Source organism: Pleurodeles waltl, chromosome 10 (genome assembly GCF_031143425.1).
Source record: "Pleurodeles waltl isolate 20211129_DDA chromosome 10, aPleWal1.hap1.20221129, whole genome shotgun sequence".
NCBI classification, from domain to species: Eukaryota; Metazoa; Chordata; class Amphibia; order Caudata; family Salamandridae; genus Pleurodeles; species Pleurodeles waltl.
This window is the reverse complement of record NC_090449.1, coordinates 299,695,365-299,711,760: the sequence shown is the minus strand read 5'-3', so window position 1 is coordinate 299,711,760 and position 16,396 is coordinate 299,695,365. Positions and strand designations below refer to the sequence as shown.

Genomic DNA, 16,396 nt, shown 5'->3' with positions numbered 1-16,396 from the left:
GTTGGTGCACACGGGTGGAGGTGTTACACAAGGGTGTTGGGGGGCGATGGGGGAAAAATGTCAGTTCAGAAACCATTCTAGACAGGCCAGGGTTTCCCAAAATCCTAGGGACGTGCAAAAAAAATGGCAGTAGTCAGAGGCTGATGTTTAATTCTGAAGACAATTAAACTAAACAACAAGATACATAATAATGGGGGACAAGCTTTGTATCTGCTCTATTAACATCTGCGGGCTCAATGATAGGGAAAGGAGGCAGTGAACCGGACTAGGACTCAAGGCTATGTGCCCAGATATCATATGTATTCAAGAAACTCATATTCCTTGGGGGAGGCGCCAGGTAGTCAAGAATTTGGGATTTTCGTTACTAGCTTGCTCTGAGCAGGGAACTACAGCCAGAGGGGTGGCAGTCCTTACTAAAAGCTCCCTCTGTGTATCTGGGCGCTCACTAGCAGATAAGCTGGGTTGATGGACTCTTGTGGAATGTAAAGTGGGTTCTGCTCAGTTCACGTTGTGTACAGTCTACGGGTCTAACATTGATGGACCTGCGGCTTTGGATACACTAAATGGTTTGTTGTCCCATAATCCCCTGCCATTGATCGTATGTGGGGACTTAAATATTCACTTGGGAGTCAGTGGTGATTCTCTTGGAGGTCAGGTCCATCTGGGGAGAAAGCCAGGAACATTTAGAGCCCTAGAGCGATAGGTGGCTGACCAGGGGTTGGTGGATATTTGGTCTAGACAAAAGGCTCTGTACCTGGGATTCACACTTTTTTATTCTGTACTGCACAACAAGATGGTTCGGCTAGACTATTTCTTTGTGTCCCTCTCCGGAGCTGAGGGAACCACTATAGAAACATTTTCCCGAATTCTATCAGACCATATCCCCTTAGTACTCGAAATCCCAGTAGCTGGGCTCTGCAGGCCCCAGGAAGTGCTTACATTTGATAGGAAACTACTGATGGAAGAGTCGTATGTTGAAGGCATGCGCTGCTGTTTGAAGGAGGTTTTGGCGATTATTAGAGGTATGACCTCTTTGGATTTCATATGCCATGCTCCGAAGGAAGGGATAAGGGGAGAGACTCTAAGTCTGGGCTTGCATACTCAAAAGAAGAAGCAAAAGAGAGTTGCAGAGTCTCTATAGGGAGTTGGCCATAGCCGAGGAAGAGCTAGCTAGGGAGCTGTTGGAGGGGCGTGTCACTGGTGAAAGTCAGTCACAAATAGCTAAATGTAAGGTGAAAATTAATCAAGGCTTTAAAGTGGAAACCACACAGAAGTATCAGGTATACAGGACACCATGTTATGAATATGGGGAATCCACTGACAGGTTACTCACAATGGGGATTAGGCAAAAAGAGGTGTGAGGGGTTTGATAAAAGCAATTAAAGCTTTGTAAATTTTGGAACTTAACTTAACTAAGGGCAATGTTATAGAAGAATTGCCAGGGATTGTTAGGAGCTTCTGAGATTACTATCAAGATCCCTACCCAGAGGAGATGGATTCCTCACCTGCTAGCTTAGCGGAGCAGAGTCAGGGGATAGACAGGGGCAGGTTAAACGAAGATCATGAATGGCTGGACTCACCTATCACATCTGATGACATTTTGGCAGCCATAAAGCAGCAGGCCCCAGTACAGTGCAGCTGGAATGTTATAAAAATGTTTTCCCGACAGAATATGCTTCAACTATTCCGTGATGCACAACAGGGTGCTGCCCCGGGCCTCCTGGGGTTATGGAGCAAAAGTAATTTTCAGTAAGAAAGATAAATCGCCATGTTGCCTGGGTCTGACAGGCCTATATCCATATGGGCTTGATTTTATTGGATACAGAGAAAAGGCGTTTGACCAGGTGACATGGCCGTTCCTTTGGTCAGTGATGAAACATACAGGTTTTGGGGAAAGATATATAGGGGGCCATCAGGACAAAATATAAGAATCTGATGGCCAGGCTACGTATCGCTGGGATGGAGTCAGAGGAGATATACATTGCAAGAGGAACAAGACAGGGATATCCTTGTTCACCCTTGCTTTTTGACCCTTACATTGACCCCTTTATCAGCAAATTAGAACAGACCTTGGGCATTAAACCTGTAGCTCAGCATTCTATAAAATTTAAATTATTGCATACACTGATGATGTAGCAGTGGTCTCCATCGACCCGGTGGCAGCCATAATGGAAATTGAATGCCTCGCTGAGGCGTTCAGGGAATGCTCAAGGTATAAAGTAAACTCTGCCAGGACTCGGATCATCTGTACTGCCTCAGTGGGTTCATGAGCTCAGCGGGTTATCCCCGAAGCTGTTTACTTGGGCATAACAATCACAGGCACAATTGATCACCTGGTAGAAATTAACCTGGCCCCTATACTAGGTAAAGTGAGACGGGAATTGGAAAGAGTAGATTACCTGCATCTCTCTCTCATGGGTAGAAGCAATGAGATTAAGATGATTGTATTGCCAAAGGTACTCTATCTACTTCTTAGAGATCGGGAAGGAGTGGCTTAGGAAGCTGGTATCACTATGTTTTAGCTTTGTGTGGGGATATAAAAAAACAAGGAGAGCTGTGAAGTATATGATGCTGCCCAAGGGGCAAGGGGGCTGGGCAGTCCCGGGCTTTACTCTGTTCTATTGGGCTTGTATGCTGCAACATACGGCCATACTGTTAACCAAGGATACCGTTTAGGGAAGCATGGCAGAGGCCCCAACTATATAGGAAATGTTGCTAGGGGACATATCAAGGGCAAGGTTTTTGAAGGTTTTGGAACTTAACTTCTACAACAAAACATGCTTTAGGGTTCTGAAGGCTGCTTATAAAGTATGGAGTCAAGTTAAGGTGAGGCTAGCTCTCGGGAAGGTCAATTATTATACGTCCACCTCTGCATCAAATGTACTATCCTGTATCTTTCAAGGCTCTGTTATGAATAAGTGGAGACAGAAAGGGCTGACCTTGATAGGGGTTCTATTTTATAATGCCCAGGTTCGCTCCTTTTCAGACCTGCAGGAACTTGAAGATCTGTCCAACTGAGATTTTTTTAAATACTTGCAAATGTAATATTTTTTATTTAAGAATACTAAAGTGTTGAAGAATATGGTTAAGTGCTTGCTTATTGAGTCGATTAGGCTGAAACAGAAGTTTGCATGTATTTATGATTTGTTAGTACAGATGCAGAGAGATGATTTAAAAGCACAGAATACCAAAAGGAGAGCCAGCCATGGTAAGGTTAAGGTGTTGATTCAGAACTTGCTGGCTTTCTGTGATACGGTTTTATCACTGCTAGCTTGAGGAGTCAACAGTTTAAGGTTATCTGTGATTTATACTACATGCCTGCAAAGCTGGGCAAGTGGGGAGGGGATGTAGAGGGTAGATGTAGGTGCAGTGGCGTAAAATGGCCAGTATTGTACATATGTTCTTTGTCTGCCCTAAGTGGAGCCCCTCTTGTAGTCCATTGTAGGATTCTTGATCGTTATGCTCGGGCAACCAATGCAGATACATTCCCAGATATTGTTGTTAGGTTTGGTAGATAGCATGGACAGCCAACCCACAGTGAATGAAAACTTCCAGTTGATATTTATCACAGTGGCAGTCACACGTCTGTGTATTGCCACTGATAGGCTAAAACCCGAGCCCCCAAATGTTTTCATGTGGTGGTCTAGATTCCTGGCAATACACAGCATGGAGTCAAGTCTTATTAGACGTAAGGGCACTAGAAGCCACCGCCTGGGCGAATCGATCTGGGAACCAGTCGCCAGGTGGCTAGCAGAAGAATAAATTGTCTGGTGGGGGCTCACGGTTCATTTTTTAATACCTTTCTGAAGGGCGCGTGCAAGGCTAGGTTTCGCATAAGGTCTCTGAACTATCGTCACTTTATCAATTATTTTTTTAATTCATTTTCCTATGGAATGTCTTATGCTCTTCTCTATCATTTTGCTCATTCCTTTCTCTCTTTGCTTGCCACGGCTATGGATATGTTCTTTATGAATTGTAGAAGCTATTTAATCTGCTTTGATCCTGCCCTGACCTAAATCGTTTTTTTTCTCTTTTTTCTTTCTGAGATATTTTTTGATCAACTTAGTCGTACATATCAACTGGCAAAAAAACTATTAAAAGAAAAAAAAAAACAAGACTGAGCAGATAGTGACAATGACTGTACAATGATTGTATTTCAATGGATACTAATCTAGGAGAAAGCGAGAAAGCACAATTAAACATGGGAGAATTATATTCTTATGCATAATCAGGATCTTCAATAGACGATATGGGCAGATATCGTTCTTTACATTAAAGAAAACAAAAATTAATGAGATTTCTCTGGAAATCATTTAGGAGGCCTTAAAAGCCACAACAAGAGGCTTCATAAGAAACATAATGGTTACTATGAACCAAAAAAAAGACTATTAACTCCTAAATGAATTGGAAGCCAAAATTAAGGTTCTGAAATTTAGACCTAATCACACAAAAGGCTCTTCAGTGCTGCCAGCCCTAAACATTCTAAAATATGAATACAATAAAATCATGAGTGAAAAAGCTCATTAATGGTTCTCTTTAAAAATCAGAGAATATGCATAAAATAATAAAGCTACTTGCTTATAAGCAAATTACTTAAAACATAGCCAGAACAAAATAACTATCCCAGCCTTTAAGATGCAGCCTTGAAGATGATGCTTCTTTTGTCCTATTTTGGAGAATAACAAAACGGCATCTAGAGGATATAAGTTCTTCAAAGCTTTGATGAGGCACTTCGTTATCCTAAAAATAGCATAAAATAGAAGAGCATAAAGCTTACCTGAAAGGCCTTTCCATCCTCTCTCTTGACTCTGAGTCAAAAAAAGTTTTAAACAAACCAATATCACACCCAGAAATACTAAAGGCAGTTTCAGTTTCAAAATTAGGACTGCTTCATGCCCCAGTGTCCATACTGGTAAATTCTGTAAAGTTGTGCACAAATCCTACTAGAACCAGTCCATGCTTTTTTAGCATTTTACAAAAACAGTGATCAGACAAGGTCCGTCCACCAATGCTACAATAGTTCTAGTACTCAAAAGAAGGTAAGCACCATCTATGGATTAAAAACTACCAACACATCTGACTATAAACATAAATTGTAAGCTTTATGCCAATCCTCACCAAACGTATAGAAAAAGTTCTTAACCAGATTACACATACGGCACAAACAGGTTTCCTCGTAGGAAGTAGGACAGTGTTAGATTATTCTGCCACGTACTAGAAAAAGCAAGGCATTAGTCTTTCCATCCGTCACAGTAGCTGTATTTGTAGAAAATAAGGTCTCCTTGACCTGTCTGAGGGCTCTGTTGGACAAGTTTCGTCTAAGGAAACACTTCATTAGGATGATCCTTGCCCTCAACTCAAACCCTGAAGTTAAAGTAGGAAAAAATTGTTGTTTATTCAATTCTTCCGAACTGGGCAAGAATACTGCTGTCTCCACTTTTATTTGTTTCAACAATAGAGCCCTTTCTGGAGACAATCAGAAGGAACACACACATCAAAGGGATCCCCTTTCCTTCTGGGGTGCAAAGTATAGTGTCCTATAGAGCTGTGTTACTGTTCACAAAAGATGCAAAATCAACATTGCCTATCATAATGGAAGAGACTTCTAGATATATTGCTATGTTTTTATATACCCTTAACCAAGGACAAGGCAGAAGTATTCCACCTAAATATTCACTGGCCTCTCTTTTTTAACACAATCATTAGTATTAAAATGGAAACATAGTACATTAAAATACTTAGGAATCTGTTTTGGCAGAGCCTTAAATGACAACCTATCACTCCACAAATATAAAACAGTGGCCAAAATCAAAGAGTTAATGCTACAGCATTCACCAAAATTCATAACCTGGAGAGTCAGAGCAGAGACCATAAAAAAGATGGCAACCTCTCGTGTAACTTTCACAACCAGCGTGCTTTCTGTCACTTTCACAACATTTTTTAAAACAATTGACAAACTAATTTAGCAATTCTTGTGAAAAAAATAAAATAAAAAATTAACTTAACTGAGCAAGCTCAAACTAGATAAAAACAGAGGTGGGATAAAGTTGCCTGACTTTTCAAGCTGTCAATTCTTCTTACCGGCGCAATAGGGAGCATGTTGGTTTTCATCCACAGGGCACAATAAACCATTATGTCTACCTATAGAAACTTACGTGCTATTTCCACTACCCCTCAGTGCGTCCAAAACAACTATTAATCATCTATAGATCTCTCATACTATGTTCCAAAACACAAGGAGCCACTATGTTTAGTTGACAGGAAACTGATGTATACGCTACCATGATCACTTATGGCTGTGCTATGGCAGAATAAACATATTAAGATTGAGGACCTTACCGTTTTCTGAAAGGACCAGATCAGAAAATGTATCAACTTCTTTAAGGATCCACGTACTAAAGAGGTTCCCATACCTTTTTGAAGAACTTAAAGTCAAACATGACCACTTCCCCAACCTGGATTTCTACACATTTCTGAAATTGAAAGTAGTTGTACCAAAAACGGAGTGACCCCCATTTGCCAGATCTACTCCGTTGTTGAAGTAATTAACACAGTAGGGCCATGTTGCATCAAAACGTTACAGCCTCCAAGCTTTCCCCCTAGACTACACCTTAACCTATAAAAAAAACTCGGAGTTTTTTGTCATTGCTGGAACTTAGAAATAGTAGATTTACGACGCAAGCTGCTCAATTGCAAACATGTCCCATTTCTTTCACTTCAAATACAAGAACTCATGCAAAAATATGTTTCACACACACTTAAGTATTGACGCCTTTACAACACTTCTAGGCCACTGAGACCATCTCACCTCTCAGACTACCTGGTCTTATTCTGATCTAACTCCTGCTATCTGTGAGTACAATATTGATTTTATCAGAAGGGAAAAGCTCAGCTAACCTATCATTTTACAAACTGTCGGACACCATTGATCTTTAGGAATAGAATTATCAGCCGCCATGCTCACCCACTGCCACAGTGCACGCGAGAGAAGCGCTGTTAACACATCAAGACATAATAATCAACTCATAATGAGGTCTCCCACCCAAACAATAACAATCTTGGGGTGTGGCCTGCAGCGGCTAAGATGCCTGCCTAACGTAGGCGCTACCCTCCCTTGACCACATAATCTTGCACCATCCATCTTGTCTGCCGGGCTGAATGCAACCCCACGCCTGCTGCTATACATCCTGATGTGGCTGTTGACCCTTTGGGCCCGAACTTGCCGCTTACCGGCCCCCAGGACTCCCTATTTTGCTTCAGTGGCCGGCTTCTTCTGCATGAGGGCCCACGGCCTAAACTGGACTTTTCTGTCGTTTCCTCTTTTTCTTTATGATCTCATCTTTTCTTTTCTATTCACTTTTCTATTTCTTTTTAATACGATTATGTTTGTCCTTAGCCAGGTACTCTTGCTAACTTACCAGATCATTTATGTGCCTCATTTTTCAAGGCCTATGCATTGTGATATTTTTTTAGCTTTTCATTTTAAGTATTGCGTACCAATGTTGTGTCTCTCAAAATGCTGTAATAAAAGTTTAAGAACAAAAAAACAAATGCATCATGGGAGTCTGGAAACTGTTGGTCGTCATTCGTCGTTATCAGTTATTCCTAAAATCGTTATTTCAGGTCAGCTTTGTCAGGCCTGGGTCTTCACATTCAGTCGTGTTTCAGAGAAGGGGCACTGTGCTATCATATTGCAGTAATCCCTGCTACTCTTAATAAATGTTGTGATGAATTTGCAGCCCCCGCTAAGGAGCCCTTTCTAACCTGTGCACGATATAGTAGTACAGCTTATTCAGGTGATAATCAAAATGAAAGATAAGCAATAGATGTCATTACATACACTGTAACCAGGGTGATCGTGAGCTACAGTGCATACGTCACATAGACAAGTTATGTGAGTTCCCACAAAGATGACTGTGCATCTCCAATTCTACAGTATCAATTGTTCTTGCTCATATATACTCCACGATACTTCATTGTGCTAACATGTTCATCGTGCTCCCCATTTTTATCTACATAATCCACTGCTCTCCCAATCCACTGTCAACCTGTTCCTCTAGCTACTTCAGGCATCCACTCCAACTCTGTCTTCTTATGTTAACATACTATCATCTTATCCCTGCTTTCATCATGCTGTTATTTAAAACGTTCTTGTGCCAGAGTCAGTTTCTACATGCCATTCACTGTCTGTTTTTAGAAGGTATCCGATTAATGTGTAAGTTAAATAGTTAACAGTCCAACAAGAATAAAACAAAAATGCCTCCTTGATAGACACAAGACAAATACATTTTCCAGAACAGGAATGACATCAAATCCAAGTAGCTATATTCCAAAAGCAGTTTCTTTTAAAATTAATTTACTTATGAGGAGAAGCTAGCAGGTTACCAAATGGCTGCCTCGGACTGTGCTCTGAGTCATTCTTCCCAGGTCCCAGCCTGCAGGGCTATGCCCTTCAGGAAGTACAAGGAAACAGGTGAAATGAGTGGTCTCCCCGCACATTGTAGGAAACTAGAGGCCATAAAGCAGTGGTCGCACAGAAACAAAACTAAATTATATCATCTTGGTCTTCAAGATAAGAGGAGTGTTGAGGTGAAGGGACAACAATGGTAATCCTAAGGAGTCTGCGCAATAGGTATAGTATATTAAGACAGTGCTTAAAGAAGAGCAGGTTTTGAAATATTAGCAAAAGTGCGTTCTTCTGTTTTTAAACTCGAAGATCAAGAGAGGTGATCTGCTGGATAGCCAGAAAGAACTGCTGTACTGGCATGTGTCTGCAAAATGGCAGCATGCTGCCCAAATGAGTCTAGTTCCCAAATTCCAAACATGTTTTCACTACAACCCCAATCAACATCAGACACGCCCTAGACTTCCTAAAATTCAGAAAGGATCTAAAGAATCACCTCTTCCAAGAACCCTACCTTGTTAGACGACTGGGTGCACACCCACACATATTCTGCCACATTGCAAACCATCTTGAAGCACATCAACTAGATTCCTGTTCTACAAAAGCCAATACAGCTCTACGTTACAGACACCTGAGTGGAAGTAGACAAGCTTTCATTGATAGACTGAAAGATGTTTCTGGAGATTAATGAACAGCTAGCCCAAGTCTTGAGTATTTGTCTTCTGTAGTTATTGTGTTACTTTCGTCCTTTGTCCACCACGTTTGTGTTTAGGGATAGGAAGATGTGGCTTAACATGATGTTTAGTGGCTTGACCTTTCAGTACCATAGGAATAACTGTAGCTCACTAGCCCTCCCCAGTTACCCACCTCCATGCGTCAGCTCCCCTTCCTTTTACTGTAAAATGACATCACAAGTTTGAATTTACAAAATGATTGTTGACGGCTGAAGGCCTACAGTTCTTTTTATTGGATGACTAAATGGTTTAACAGAAATTCTCTTTTTTTTATACTATTACAAATCCATTTTAGGGCGCAGTAAGATGGTACAAAAATATCTTCTGTACACAAACTGTTCATATGAAGTTGTCCTGTAAACAGGAACAATAAAACCATACAAAAATATATTCTGAACTTGAAGTGAACCCATGGGCTTGTCTTCTTTAATTGGGACAGTGGAAAAGTATTGTCATTTTCATGTGTTGGTGCTTTGTTGTGGTTGTCACTCCGGTGGTTCTAGTACTCTGGGCAAGCAGAGTGACAGACAGCTGTCTCCTCTCAAACCCCTCCCCCCCACCACCCCCCATAACACGGTTGAGTGCTTTCCTATTGGCCTTCCGTATCTCCATGTCTGTGGCCTCAAATACCTGCCCCATTAGCAGACTTAGCTCTAAACAGATAGCTGAGGGTTGCTTTCTTGCAGTGGCCACTTTAACTCGTGCAGTGTTTTCTTGTCAAGAAGAAAGTCAGACAGTGATCATATCCTAATCTTAAGGATTACTGGTAGTGTCTTGGCTTTCTACCTGCCCCCATAATACCCAGCAGATTCAACCAGCAGTCTTCCATCCTTTCCAGATGTTACCTTTGCTAAGGTCTCTTAATCAGCACAGTAAATAAATTAACTCTTATCTTGAGAGCAGATCCTATCCTGGATAATAGAATCTGCCGTCACTCACTGGTAAATTCCTTTGCTCTACCTGTGAGGGTTTAGACCAGTCCGCTCCATCCCTCTTTGGAGCTCGAGTGAAGACTGGAGGTCACCTAGATGTGCTTTCCCTTGTATATGCCCCTCATCTACTCAGGTGTATGGTGAGCAGCACTCTCCTTGGATGAGGTGTAGGCGGTCCTCTCCCAGAGAAGAGGAGACTGAACCACGGAGTAACTCTAAAATAAGTTTGTTCCCAGTTTCCAACTTTCACGATCTTCATTCTCTCTCTTGAAACTAATCGAGTATAATGGCATGAGGCGATCCTAAGCCATATGATGTTACTATTTGATTTCAAAAGTGAATTGACTATAATATTAGATGTTGAATTAATGCTTGTTATATGTTAATTGAATTATTGGCTAATGTCTGGACACTTGCTTGACTAATGGGAATATGGTTTGACCTTCTGGCTTGCAGCTAATTATATTTAGTTTTGTAAAAGACACACTGAGTAACAATCTTACATTTAATGGGGTTTTTTCTGTTTGTTTCTGTAAGTGTTTTTTTAATGTGCTATGCTATGAGCTTCGCAACTCTCTGTGAAGCTATCTTGTATTTAGTACTCACAGGTCTGGAGTTACGTTCTGAACCATGCGCAAAATGGAGTTTTCACATTGATCGAAATGCCAAGTAGTAAATTAATGAATGCACCCTGGTAGTTTTTCCCCTCACCGGTTTTGCTAACAAAAAAGATTAGATGTATCACCATGTGGTTGGGAGCAAGGAGCGTCTTGGGCAATTTCCGGATTAAAGAACAACACGGGGAATTCAGTGCTTTACAACCGGATTCTGCATCCTGTCCCTCGTTTCAATGAAGACAAATCAGAGTAGCAGGTATGTACCACACACTGCCAATATCCCGCCAGGGCCGTGTTTGTATTTAATGGGTGCAGTCAGTACCACCCTTGTTCCGCATAACTTGTAATCAGCCCACAGAATGGTATTTTGATTCTCAAGGTATTTGATATGTTCACACTTTTTTTTAAATATGGGTGTCTTTGTTTGGTAGCTGGGCAGTGGTCACCACAGTTGTACACTTTTGAGATAAGAAAAATGTAAGAGTGTCACATTGTGTCATGTTGGCTTCGTTTTTCGGCTCGTGATTTGTGTTTTGTTATTTTATTGATCAAATATGACAGCTGCTTGTATGTACTGGATGTGTTTTTCATTTTTGACTCAGTGTGCAGTAGACAAGGGAAATCTGATGAAGCACAGGAAACATATTGGTATGCAAATACCTGATATTTTCTCTCTTTCTGAATCAGAATATTGGAATTTCTTCCCTGCAGACCTGTCCTTCATGCAGCATTACGTTTCCTACAAAAAGTGACATAAATGTTGAAGAAGGAGCTATTCAAAATGGTTGCCAGGATGAGCACAAGGCCACCAACAAGGTAACTTTCAATTTACATGGTCTCTATGCCCGTAACCAACGCTTCTCTACTTCAGCCCTCCTGGCAGTTCACTCATTTAAATTTCTCTCCATCACTTCCTCTTTCACATATTGTTAAAAAAAGAAGAAAAAAAAATTTGAATATTCAAGGGTCAGGGAATGTTTCGATGTTTCGATAAATGAACTGTATAAATGTCATGTGGCAGATTCGTGACAAAGTCTGAACAAGGGAGTGCGGCACGTGGGTGCATTAGGTAGGTGCAAGCCTTCACAAATGCACTTGCCATTCTCTTCTGTTTGTATCTTAAAAAAGAAAAAGAAAAAAAAATCACTTTTTTTGTATTTAGGTCCTGTTGTATGGATTACAGAGACTGTTGATACTTTTGTTGTTTCCGTTACAACCATCAGGTCACACTCGGTGTGCTGGCCAATCATATAATTTCCACACTAAAACAGGTACTTGTTTGCCAGCAGCACTTGAGAGTAGCAACTAATTAGAAACCACGACTTAGGGCTTAGCGCATCAACCCACAAAATAGTAAAACCCATTTGGGTTTCCAGAATTGACAAAAAAATGCAAATAATGTATAGTGAGATGTATTGTATTAATATTGTTCTCTTTCGTCCTGAAAACATACTATTCGGTATACAAATAATGCTAACCATTATGGTGATGGAGTCTGCAGTTAAAAAATATTCTGGGGATCAGAAAAGGGTATGCCAATCTAGAATGTAGCAGTTACTGCTCAAATGTTTACTTGGAGAGGAGTGTGGATGCTTCATGTTTGATTCCTATGATTTAGAAATTGACCTTGCATTACACAATATCTTGTGCAAGTTTTACTTCTTGGACAGGCTAAAAATGTAATTCGGTGAACCCCAACCTAGGGTGCTTGGTCACCCTAAAAATTGGTGCTTAAAAACTATATTTGTTCTTCAATTTCTGCTTTTCTGTGAAAGCATGTAGAAGCTAAGTTCATTGTTATTGAAAGACACTGCTTTTCCAGGGTTAGGGAGAAGTTCTGGAATAGACTGCTAATAATGAATAGATAGATGATGGTGATTGTCACACAGAAGAGACTTAATTCTAACGTTTGGCTTCAATTACCCCTTCAAGAAGTCAGTAATCTTCCACAAAGTATCTGAAATTGTCAGGAGACCTCACTCACTAAAAAGTGTTTCAAGGCAGGATTAACAAAAAAACTTGAGCCATATTTGAAGATCGTAGTTCTGTCGGAGCTTGGAGTTCTACATGGCCTGCCTAGTATCAGCACTTATCGAGGAATGTGGCTAAGTTTGGAATCCTAGACATTGCCTCTGTGTAGTCATTGTAACAGTTTTAGAAAGCGTTTAAGCTCCTTTCAAGCGTACAAGGAATTTACAGGTTTGCTCGTGTTTGCTTAAGGGTTTTGTATAGTACTGCCTTGCTGTCTCCCTGACAGTACAGTAAGAAGCAGAAATGCTAATAAAAATCATTATGTAGACAGTCACATCGAGCGGAGTAAGCGTTGTGGGTGAACTGGTAAATACTGACTTTCTTTGGCCATTGTGAGTCTTAAATCTCTACAACGGATCAATAAAAGACTCCTCAAGAGTCAAATTCTGTATAGAGGTGTGCTGCACATTTCTAGGGACACATTCATATAAGTGTGAGATGTGTTGCCTATGTCAAAAGAAAATATAAGGGGTCAATTTGTGCTTGAGTGAACGATTAGTATTCAGACCTCTGAAGTAGTCTGAAGATATTAGTTGCGATGGCTTATTATTGTAACTTGGTACTTGGCAAATGATCCTACTTTTGAGACATCTTTCTTAGTTGGATATTTGATCGGCAATCCAAAAGAATGTCTTTGATGTGACTTTTGTTTCATGTAACTTATTGCTGAGACCGTGATGCTATTTTAATGGGGAGATCATAATAATTTATTGGCACAAATCTGTGTTGCACTTCGTGTCTAGTTTTCCTAGAACATCAGGATCCTGGCTTTGTTCTTTTTCAACTTAGTGATGTAATTGTCAAGCAGGTTGCGTCCTTTGGATGGGCATGTAAACTCCCTCTTGCATGAAGACGACTGTCTTGTAGAATTGTAGGTAGTACTAGAAATCTGTGCGTACTTATATGGAAAAGTACTTTTATCAATGTAGCTCAAGGGCCAAACTTGATTACCAAATCTGTAAGTCAAATTGTAAGCCATGTTACTATTTTGGGGTATCCTACAATTTTCATATGGCACCTACCTCACTACCTGAATATGGAGCTGACTACTGCTAACAAGTTATTGTATTAACTGTTAACTGTACGACTGCATCAAAGAGGAATCCTATCAGTGTACGTATAGGGAAGAATACAGGTAGTACAACAATGACCTATGTATTTGAGAGATGTCTTGCTGGCAAGAATACGAGCGGAATTCACATTTTTTTCCATTTTAAAAGTGTTTATTGAGAAAAGATACTCATAATACAGTGTTACGGTACAATTTGTATATATGAAGCAGTACAGCTAATGTACACTGAAATTTGTGATGGCAATACTGATAGTGTGTTATAAGGAAAAGAATATACAAAATAATAATATAGTCACATTAAGATTGTCCATCACAATCTACGCAAATTATCAATGTAAGGTTGAAATGCCACCAACAAATTCAACTAAATATTAGTAACAGAAATTGTATGTGCCATCAAGTACTAGTTAAAAATAGAAAATTATTTTCTTAATTGATAAACTAGGGAAGGTGCAGTAGGAAAAGAACAGGAGGAAAAGGGAGAAGCAATATAAAAAGAATGTGCATGAATCGGAGCATACCGTGAAATAACTCCATTCTCACTGTAGAGATAGTAAGTGTGTATAGTAGGGATTTTATAAGTGTTGGTTTTTCTGCAGGTAACTCTCCAACGCATTCATAGTCTTCTAGACGATGATAAAGAACGAGATTACCTAAAGCAGTTGTTGTCTGCATTTCTGATGAAGGAGATCCAAGCTCATCAGTTAGGGAAGGAAATATTAGAAGAACTTTTCCATTCAGAAAGGATCAATTTAGTGCCTGCGTCTAGTAAAAGATCATGTAGTTGGGTATTGGTGATAGGAATAATGTCTGATTGCGAGGACGTATAAAACGTACAAAACCCAATATTGCCGGTGGGGCATGAATAACAAGATGTATGTTAAAAAATCTTCTGAATCCTGTGTTCTTTTTGCTGCCAAAGAGGGTGTATGTGTTTGCAGTAATAAGACGTTTGGTTTATATCCCCAGGGACTGGGTTACAGTTCCAAGAGAGATTTGAGTCTGAGAGCCCCAGTTGGTGTAGTTATATAGGTGTCCAGTGTATAATCCATAATCTCATTTCTGAGAGAGGTGAGGTGATCTTTCTGGAAAAGTGGGAACTCTAAATCTTAGGCTATACAGAGAAAGCAGTGTCTGCAAGTGTTGGAGTTGAACCTTTTCTCTCGAGTGTTATTGGTCATGAGAAAATTGTATATTTTGGATGCTGCGTGATCCAATTTAGTAAAATTACCTAAAAGGTGTGGAAGAGCGTGGGAATGAATGAAGTCTAACCTCTTGATTGCAGATTTTATTTTTAAAAAGGCATAGAAGTCTGAATTGAATAGTTTGTATTTGTGCTGTAAGCCGGGGAAAGATATGGGTTGTCTTTAGTGCTGGGTCTTTTAATAAGGATATAACTTTCTATGCTCACCCATTTCAGAAGGCCCCATGACCATCTACTATGATCTGTTCGTTGAACCATAGAGATTTGGGTAGTTTTTGGTGGGGTTTCCGGTCTATAGCACATAGTCTACTGTGTTGTTTATATTAGATAGTGAGCGTGGCATGTTGAGTTGGTTATTATTATGTATCTTCAAGAGGGCTCATGGCGGCAGAGATGTTGAGAAGTCTTTCTAGAGGCAGCCATGCAAGTATTTTAGAAGCGGTTGTAGAGACCCACCAAGCACATTGTCTACACAGAAAGGACTGTTGGTATTGAAAGTAATTTGGGCATTTAACCCCTCCCTCCTTTTTGTCCTTTCTAAGTTTTTTTTAGATAAATTCTAGATTTCTTGTTTCACCACAGAAACTCAACTAGAATTTTGTCTGTGGATTGGTAAATGTGAGAGTTTAAAGAGAAGCATGCTGTTTGGGAAGTTAATTATAGATATCAGCATCATTTTAAATGTTTCCAGTGTACCCCACTGTAGGAGGCTGGCCTGGCTTATAGTGGGTACCTTGTGGTACTTACACCTTGTGCAAGGTCCAGTTATCCCTTATTAGTAGAATAGAGGTGTTCTAGCAGCTTAGGCTGATAGAGGTAGCTATAGCAGAGCAGCTTAGGCTGAACTAGGAGACATGCAAAGCTCCTACTATAGCACTTATATCATTTAGCACTATATCATAAGAAAACATGATACCCAGAGTTACTAAGAATAAAGCTACTTTATTTTAGTGACAATATGCCAAAAGTATCTCAGAGGATACACTCCCTTAGGAGGTAAGTAATATACACAAATTATACGCACACAAACCAAAATCATGTAAGTAACAGTAAGAAAAGTAGTGCAAACAATGTAGAATCACAATAGGATGCAATAGGTAGACATAGGCCTAGGGGCAACACAAACCATACACTCCAAAAGTGGAATGCGAACCATGAATGGACCCCGGGCCTAGTGTAGGTTGTAGAGGGACGCTGGGACTGTTAGAAAACACTAAGGGTGTCCAAGATACCCAACCCCAAGACCCTGAAAAGTAGGAGTAAAGTTACCCTACTACCCCAGAAAGACAGTAAAGTCGAGATAGGGGATTCTGCAAGGAAAACAACTGCCAGCAAAACACTGAAGACGGTCCCTGGACCTGAGGAGCTGTAAAGGAAGGGAACCAAGTCCAAGAGTCACACA

The 16,396-nt window shown here is 40.3% G+C and overlaps 1 protein-coding gene across 5 annotated transcripts in view; it reads left to right on the top strand.

Annotated features, from left to right (window-relative positions):
• ADCY9 (adenylate cyclase 9) overlaps window positions 1–16,396 on the top strand; it is a 453,549-nt gene that overhangs the window by 289,687 nt on the left and 147,466 nt on the right. For 4 of the 5 annotated variants that reach the window (XM_069210454.1, XM_069210453.1, XM_069210452.1 and 1 more), the window contains exon 4: window positions 11,375–11,503. In XM_069210454.1, the coding sequence (XP_069066555.1) occupies window positions 11,375–11,503 (129 nt within the window). The remainder of the gene's footprint in view (window positions 1–11,374; window positions 11,504–16,396) is intronic. The other variant, XM_069210456.1, reaches the window with a different exon arrangement.